This window comes from Tamandua tetradactyla, chromosome 8 (assembly GCF_023851605.1).
Source record: "Tamandua tetradactyla isolate mTamTet1 chromosome 8, mTamTet1.pri, whole genome shotgun sequence".
In the NCBI taxonomy this organism is placed as follows: domain Eukaryota; kingdom Metazoa; phylum Chordata; class Mammalia; order Pilosa; family Myrmecophagidae; genus Tamandua; species Tamandua tetradactyla.
This window is the reverse complement of record NC_135334.1, coordinates 79,817,083-79,824,757: the sequence shown is the minus strand read 5'-3', so window position 1 is coordinate 79,824,757 and position 7,675 is coordinate 79,817,083. Positions and strand designations below refer to the sequence as shown.

The 7,675-nt window shown below is 51.4% G+C and overlaps 1 protein-coding gene across 1 annotated transcript; it reads right to left on the bottom strand.

Annotated features, from left to right (window-relative positions):
- Positions 1 to 117: 117 nt before the first annotated feature.
- On the bottom strand, positions 118 to 5,165 carry SMPD1 (sphingomyelin phosphodiesterase 1). Its single transcript, XM_077113798.1, has 6 exons — positions 4,555 to 5,165; positions 2,902 to 3,674; positions 2,250 to 2,421; positions 1,895 to 1,971; positions 1,027 to 1,172; positions 118 to 856 (listed from the first exon to the last, which is right to left on the bottom strand). The coding sequence occupies exons 1-6, from the start codon at positions 5,053 to 5,055 to the stop codon at positions 447 to 449; spliced, it is 2,079 nt and encodes a 692-aa protein (XP_076969913.1). The 5' UTR covers positions 5,056 to 5,165; the 3' UTR covers positions 118 to 446.
- Between the last annotated feature and the right edge of the window lie 2,510 nt (positions 5,166 to 7,675).

Sequence of the window (7,675 nt, the reverse complement as noted above, 5' to 3'; positions counted from 1 at the left end):
TTCCTATGCTTGCCCCATGCCTTCATCACCCCAATCCCTCAGTTATGATCTTGCTCCCAAGACTCCTTTCCCCTGCCTGGAAAGAAGAAATTGTGACAGTCTTAGAGGACTCTGTAGTCCAAGTCTCAATACTTTATTGTAACAGCCTGACCTGGGGATCAGGCAGCAGCAGTATACCCTGGAGCTGACAGCTCCTATCTTGTCTGGTCTGCTCAGGCCTCAGCTTCATGGCCGTGAAAGGGCAGTAGCCCCAGAGCAGCCCAGGTGCTGAACACAGGCAGAGCAGCCAAACCCTCTCACATCCTGCCAAACCAGCTCCAGGAAAGGAGAAAGTCCAGCTCTTCACCGGATGTTCTTGCAAGGCTGAACCACAGCAGCCCTCAGAGTTCTGGGGCTTTCCCTTCCTCACCAAGAACGAACCTTCCTAACTCTGGTCCCCAGTGGTGTCAGCAGAGGGACAGCTGTGGCCACAGGCTCTGTAGGTCTGCTTGGCTCCCGTCCGGCACCAGGTGGCGGCACAGAGCAGGGCTGTCGGCGCGGGCAGAGAGCTGCGCACACAGAGTAGCCAGGCGGCAGGTTGCAGGACAAGGCTCCGAGGGCGGGTGGCCCTTATGGTAGAGGAACCAGAAGGTCTGGAATAATCGCATGTCTCCCCGCATACGGTATACCAAGTTGTGCCAGGCAGCAGGAAGCGCATTGGGCAGCCCATAGGTTTCTCTGGCTTTATAGAGAAGCTGCCAGTCTGGCGTGGCTCCTGGAGCATTTGCCTGTGTCAGGTTCAGGATGTAGGTCTCATGGTCCAGGACTACGTGAGAGCTCCCGGAGTAGTTGCCATCTATTTGGTAGACGCGGTAACCTGCCAGAATGGAGGGCTCACTGGAGAAGGAAGGTGTGAAGGCAACCAGGCCAGGAAGAGGCCACCTGGCCTGCCGGCCTTTTGCCAGCCTTGACTCTGACCCCACCTCTGTGCCCCCTTCCTCCCTCGCACCAACTCCAGGATACCCACTCATCCATCCCACTGCTCACCAGGATTAAGGCCGATGTAGGTGGTGGCACTGGGTGCCAGGAAGGCCACAGACAGTGGCCGGCTCAGGGTCTCCTCATCATAGAAAACCTCAAACTCATCCACATGGGTGTGGCCAAAGAACTGACCAGCCAAGGTGTTCTCGTACCTGGCCAGGAGACACGAATTTTTTTTTCTTTTAATTTTTTTAACTTTTTAAATTGTATAGTATAACATATATACAAAGAAAAAAAATAAAAAGGCAATAGTTTTCAAAGCACTCTTCAATAAGTAGTTATAGGACAGATCCCAGAGTTTGTCATGGATTACCATATGATCCTCGTATTTTTCCTTCTAGCTGCTCCAGAATACAGGAGGCAGCTAGAAGGAAAATATATATATATTTTTTTAAATATTTTTTAATCATCACAATTGACTTTTTTTCCGTCTTTTTTTGTGAAAAATAACATATATACAAAAAAGCTCTAAGTTTCAAAGCACAGCGCAATCAGTTGTAGAACATATTTCAGAGTTTGACATGGGTTACAATTTTACAATTTTAGGTTTTTACTTCTAGCTGCTCTAAAATACTGGAGCCTAAAAGAGATACCAATTTAATGATTCAGCATTCATATTCATTTGTTAAATCCTATCTTCTCTGTATAACTCCACCATCACCTTTGATCTTTCCATCCTTTTCGAGACACCAATTTTTAATTAGAAGATTCAAGGGAAGGAGAGGAGATGTATGTCAGGGGGTGAAGGTGGGGGTGGGTAATCTTTCTCCATTCCGTTCGAGTAAAGTAGCCTCCCCCACCCCAAATGATGAGATGCCCCGGAAAATTTCCAACCTTTAGACTTCATTCTCCCCCCACTGCCCTCTCCTCCTACCTGTCCACAATACGGTAATAATTCCAGCTCCAGCTCTTCAGGCAGTGCCCTGGGGGGATGTGCCCAATGATATGCACCTGGAGGAAGGAGGTTATGGGTGGTTATCAGCGCCAGCCTGGGTAGATGGTCCTCATCTCCCCTACAATGGCTGGCAGTCCTGGCCAAAGAGTGAGGGGAGTGAGGAAAAGGATTTTCAAGGGTGATCACGAACTGGTCCCCCAAGGAGCACTGTCGCTGGGAGCAGCAGAGAATCAAGCCTCCCTGCTCACAGGGGCTGCAGCTTCAGGCAGGGGCCGCTTTTCTACCCCTAGCCCATCAGCACTGACTTCACTGTGTTCCCACCACGATCTCTCACTTTGTCTCCTCGATCCTCAGCGGCCTGAAGCTCCCCCACCAGCCACTGGAGTTGTCCGGCAGGATCTGTGGAGTTGATCAAGAGCCAGAAGTTCTCCCGGGAACAAAAATTCATATTGAGGGAGATGAGGCGGAGGCCAGGTCGTGGGGAAAGGGCATAGAACCCCCCAGTTCTGAAACGAAGTGAACACAAGGGGTCAGTACTCGTTCCTAACCCAGGTCCTGCACGCTCAGACCTGTGCGAGGCATATGGGTGGAAGCAGAGGCAGAGGCAGACATGACATCATCCTTGCCCTCAAGAAGCTTACATTCTAGCCAACTCTAGAGGAGTTGAGGGGAAAGACACAAGTGAGCTAGAGTAGAAAGCAAACGTCATTCGGGGGGAAAAGGAGCTCAGCTTTGGCAAGTTGGGAAAGGTTAGGGGCATTAAAAAGGAAGGAGAAGGCATTTTAGAGAGGGCCAAAACAAAAGACACGGGTGCATGGAGAGGGCATGCTGCTAGCTCCTTGAAGGAGACTGGCAAGAAATAAGGATGGAAAAGGAAGGGGGTTCAGATTGGGGGGGGGGTCAGAGATAGTGCCCCAGGCTCCCTACACCCTTCTGTTTCATCAATCTTTCTTTTCCCTTCCTGGGTTTCCAGTGGCCAGAAGTACCTGAGGGTGCGAAGGGCTTCAGCAGGCAGCCAGGGCTCCCACACCTTAGCCATCGCCTCATAGAGCCAGCGGGAAGAGTGGTTGCCCTCTATGAAGGGGGGAGGGAAGCTGTTGACGGGTGTGCTCTCATGGTTGCCCACGGCAGGGTACACGGGCACCAGCCCCAAGAACTTCCTCACAAGGGCCGTGACGGTGGTCAGGGCCCGCAACTGGTCCTGACGAGACTGCTGCCAGACATCATGAGCAGGGATGTCTCCTGTCCAGTACACCATGTCGAAAGGGCCAGCCGGACTCAGCCCGCTCAACAGGCTCTCCAGGGTCCGCAGGGGCAGGTCACACTTGCTGTACTCGCCCCAGTAACCAGCCCCCGGCCGGGAGGCAGGCGGCAGTCCAGAGCCCCGGCGGCAACACAGCGGGTCCGCGCAGTCAGGGTCCATGCCCTCCAGGTACTCATGATCCCAGTGCAGGTCAGTGAGGAAGAGAATGCGGCTTACAGGGGCGCCTGGGGCTGGCGGGCTTGGGGGCTGGGGCTGCGGCTTGGGCACCGCCGGCAGAGAGATGTTCCAAGGTGAAAAGATGTCCCAGTGCCCACAGGTGGGGCCTAAGAGCAGGCCGCAAGCCTCAGACGGTCTCAGCACTGAGCGTGTCCACACCTCCACCATGTCGTCCTCAAAGAGCTGGACAGCCGACTGGCACACAGTGGGTGGTGCTATCTTCAGCAGATTGCACATCTTAATGGCCATGGAGCCCACCCGGGCCACATTGGTCTCCATCTGCGGTGGGAGAAACAATAGTGAGACAGCACAGGGGAACCAGGCCGACCCCTGGCCACCACCCCTCAGACCACAATATCCAGACCGGGGCTGGGATGGTCTCAGAACCATCATGGTGAAGGGTCTTTTGTACCTCAGCTTCCTCACAGGTACTGCCCTGTGACTCTGGCAGCACCAGGCCAGTACTTCCTCTCCAGCTCAGTGGCTGGTGGCATTTCTGGTTTCTGCTTGCCAGGCTGGCTTCTAATGGGATAGTCACATCACACACTTCTGATTCTTTCAACAGCTTTCTTTGGGACTGTCTGCAGGGCTGCGCGACACACACGAGGCCTACTTCCTTCGGGAGTCCTGCAAAGCTCATGAGCCCACGAGCACCCATCATATCCCCATCAGGTCACCACAGCCCCATCTAGTCTCATGCCTCAGTTTTCTTAATTCATCAAGCCCTTTTTGAGTACCTAATACCGGGCATGGTGCTCAGAGCTAGAGATGCCGAGTATAAGGCCCAGTGGATGGATTCAGAGTGAGACACACTAGGATGGGGACCACAGTACAGCCTCCACCACCTGTGTGCCCTTGCGCAAGCGACTTCACCTCTTAGGGACTCTTCATTTGTAAACAGCCTAGCAGGCTTGATTTACCCTGAAGAAAACGGATACCACAGTACCCAATATATAATTTCCACTCTTTCCTTCCCTCACCAAGGTCTCATGGTGGTGGAGGCCGTTGCCACGGGTCCTAAAAGGGAGCAAACTCAAGTGAGGGATTGAGGACACCACCCTCCCCACCTGGGATTGCACTTGAACCCCCAGAGTACCCTCATTATCTCTGGCCCTCACCCCAGTGCTCCCCTTTGGCCTGCAGTCCGTTTGGCACTCACCTTAAGCCCGATGTCGATGGCGGTGAACAGGGCTTTGCAGGCTGGACAGGTGAGGTTCCACCACCCAAAGGCATCCTGGAGCTGGGACACTATGTAATAGGGCCTGGCGTGATGGCCTTGTGTGGGCAGAGGGTGTGCCCCCGCAGGGACCCAGAGAACCAGGGAGTTAGGCAGGGCCAGCACCAGTGCCAGCCCTAGGGACATCCAAAGGTGCCCCAGGCTGGGGGACCCTGAGAACCTACCCGGTCCCTGCTCCCGGCAGGACCTTGGGTGGCCCTGGCAGGGAGACCCACCGTGGCTGGTCATTGCCCGGCTTACTAGCCGGCGTCTGTCGACTTCAGCCTGGCTCGCCCTCTGGGCTCCGGGTTGCGCTGGGGACACCCAGTTACCCTTCACTGCAGTCGGCTGATTCCTACGCCGCCAGCCACAGAGCAGCTCCGCCCCTTCCTCTTCCTGAGCTCCCCAGCAGCTGATGCCGGCGGGGGCGACCAGGAACCCCATTCCAACTGCGGGGTGGGCAGGGCGCGCCGAGACCGCCCCGGATCACGCCCCGGATCCCGCCCCTCCACCTCGCCGCCCCCTTCTGACCGAGACTGCACCGGCCGCACGAGCGGACGCTTCCGGCTGGTGGTGACAGCTGATTCCGCCTTGCGGCCTGATCCGCAGGAAGCCGCTGCGGCCACCGCACTCGGGCTTGCTTTGGAAACAGTCCGATGTGGCGGGTGAAAGGCCCAACGGCAGCTCCTTGCCTCCCCCTCGCTGCCAGGCTAACCCCTTCTTTTAGCTTGGGAAGGGGGGCTGGGAGCGAGTAGAACCGAGCAGGGAGACGCCTCCCCTGGATTTCCCTCTGCCCCAGGCACCAGCACCCATGAGTCACTGGGAATGTTTGAGTCGCTTTTGACTCAGAATTCTGAGATGGAAGGGACCTAGACTCCTGTGAAGACACGCCTTCATTTTACCGTGAGGAAACAGGCACAGTGATGAAGTGACTAAGAAATCGTAAAGATCACACAGCGGGGAGGAATATGGACTAGAACTTGGTGTCCTACCTCCATGTATTCATGATGGTAGAAGCTAGCATTTATTGAGGTCTATACTATGTGCCAGACTGAGGAACCTACCCAGGAGCTTTATTACTCCTAATCTTCAATTCTCACAACCATCTTAAGAAGTAAGTAGAATACCGCCATTGGCCCCATGCTGCAGATGGGGATCCTGAAGCCCAGGGAGGTTAAGTGGCAGAACAGCAATTCAAACCCAGGCTGTTTTTGGCTCCTAGAGTGCCCCTCCGAGGTCCACAGAGCTACCAACATTTTCCTTTGAGAATATTTTCCCATTGTCTCTTTTTCCACCAGTTCCCCAGACATCATCTCAGATAGAGAATAATAACAATTAGCATGCATTTTCTGAAATTATGGGCCGGGTATTTTTCTAAGGACACTTCATGTATTAATTCAGTCGTTACAACACACTTATGATTATCCCCATTACAGAGGAAGAAAGCAGGATAAGGCAACTGGCTGAAGATCACCCAGCTGACTAGTAAATGCTGGAACTGGGATTTGAATCCAACATTTTGGCTCTATGTTTTGCTGCTGCTTTGTTGTCACTTTATGCCTGGATCTCTAACATCTGGGCCTTCAAGATGAGAATTTTTCAGAAGGAAAAGGAGGGGAAGGAGGGATATTTGAACATGGAGTAAAGCAGTTACAAAGTATGAAGGCATGAAAGAACCTGGTACATTTGCTAGGAAACCTAGTGTCCCCTTCCCCCATCTCCCTGTCAGGGATTTCAAGTAACTCCCTTTCTCCTTAAATGTTACTGTGTTAGTCTCTGTCCTTATGTTAAGGGGACACAGCTAACCCTCAAGACCCAAACCCTACCTGTTCTCTAGGACCTTAGCTCGTAGCTCATCTATTTTTTCTTTTTTTCCTAGCTCATCTCTTTCATCACAAATTTTTTGGCCTCTCTCTCCTTTCTCATTTGCCAAGACCTCTCTTATGCAGTGTGTTCATGTATGTAGTTATTTTTTTTAAATATGTTTTTTATTGAGATATCGTCACAACATAGAGTCCATCCAAAGCATACAATCAATAGTTTACAATATCATCACATAGTTGTGTATTCATCACCAAGATTACTTTTAGAACATTTGCATCACTCCAGAAAAATGAATTTAAAAAAAGAAAAAAAAAGCATACATCCTATACCCCTGGCTCTATGTTTTGCTGCTTCTTTGTCATCACTTTATGCCTGCATCTCTGACATCTGGATCGTCAAGGATGGGAATTTTACAGAAGGAAAAGGAAGGGAAGGAGGGACTTTTGAACATGGAGTAAAGCATATACAAAGTATAAAGGCATGAAAGGACCTGGCACATTTGCTATGAAACCTCGTGTCCCCTTCCCCCATTTCCCTGTCAGAGATTTCAGGTAACCCTCTTTCTCCTTAACTGTTACTGTTTTAGTCTCTGTCCTTATGTTAAGGGACACCTAACCCTCAGGACCCAAACCCTACCTGTTCTCTAAGACCTTAGCTCATAGCTCATCTCTTTTTTTTTTCATTCTTTCTTTTTCTTTTTTTCTGGTTCATCTCTTTAATCACAACTTTCTTGACTTCTCTCTCCTTTCTCATTTGCCAAGACCTCTTTTATCCAGTGTGTTCATGTATATAGTTACTTTTGATCAAACTATCACTTGCTACATATTATAGACTCATCATTCTGGATAAGTGATTTAAAACTCCCTTTCCGGGCAATGGGATGGTGGCTCAGTGGCAGAATTCTTGCCTGCCATGCCAGACACCTGGGTTCAATTCCCGGTGCTTGCCGGTGTATAAAACACAAAAACAAAAACAAAACAAACAAACTCCCTTTCCCTCTGACATGGAAAGACATTGTTGCAAGGTTCTCCAGGAATCAGATTCTGAGACAGAGATTAACGTGCATGAGATTTATTAGGATGTGTTCTTGGATTCAACGCTTAGGAATGGAAAGGGAAGGAAGCAGGATTGGGCAGATGGACATGTGGAGCCATGATGCTGCCTCAGTAGAGGCTACAGTGGAACCTATGGGAGTTCTGAAGCTAGGATGGCCCTTCAAAGTTGTCCTGAATTGAGAAGA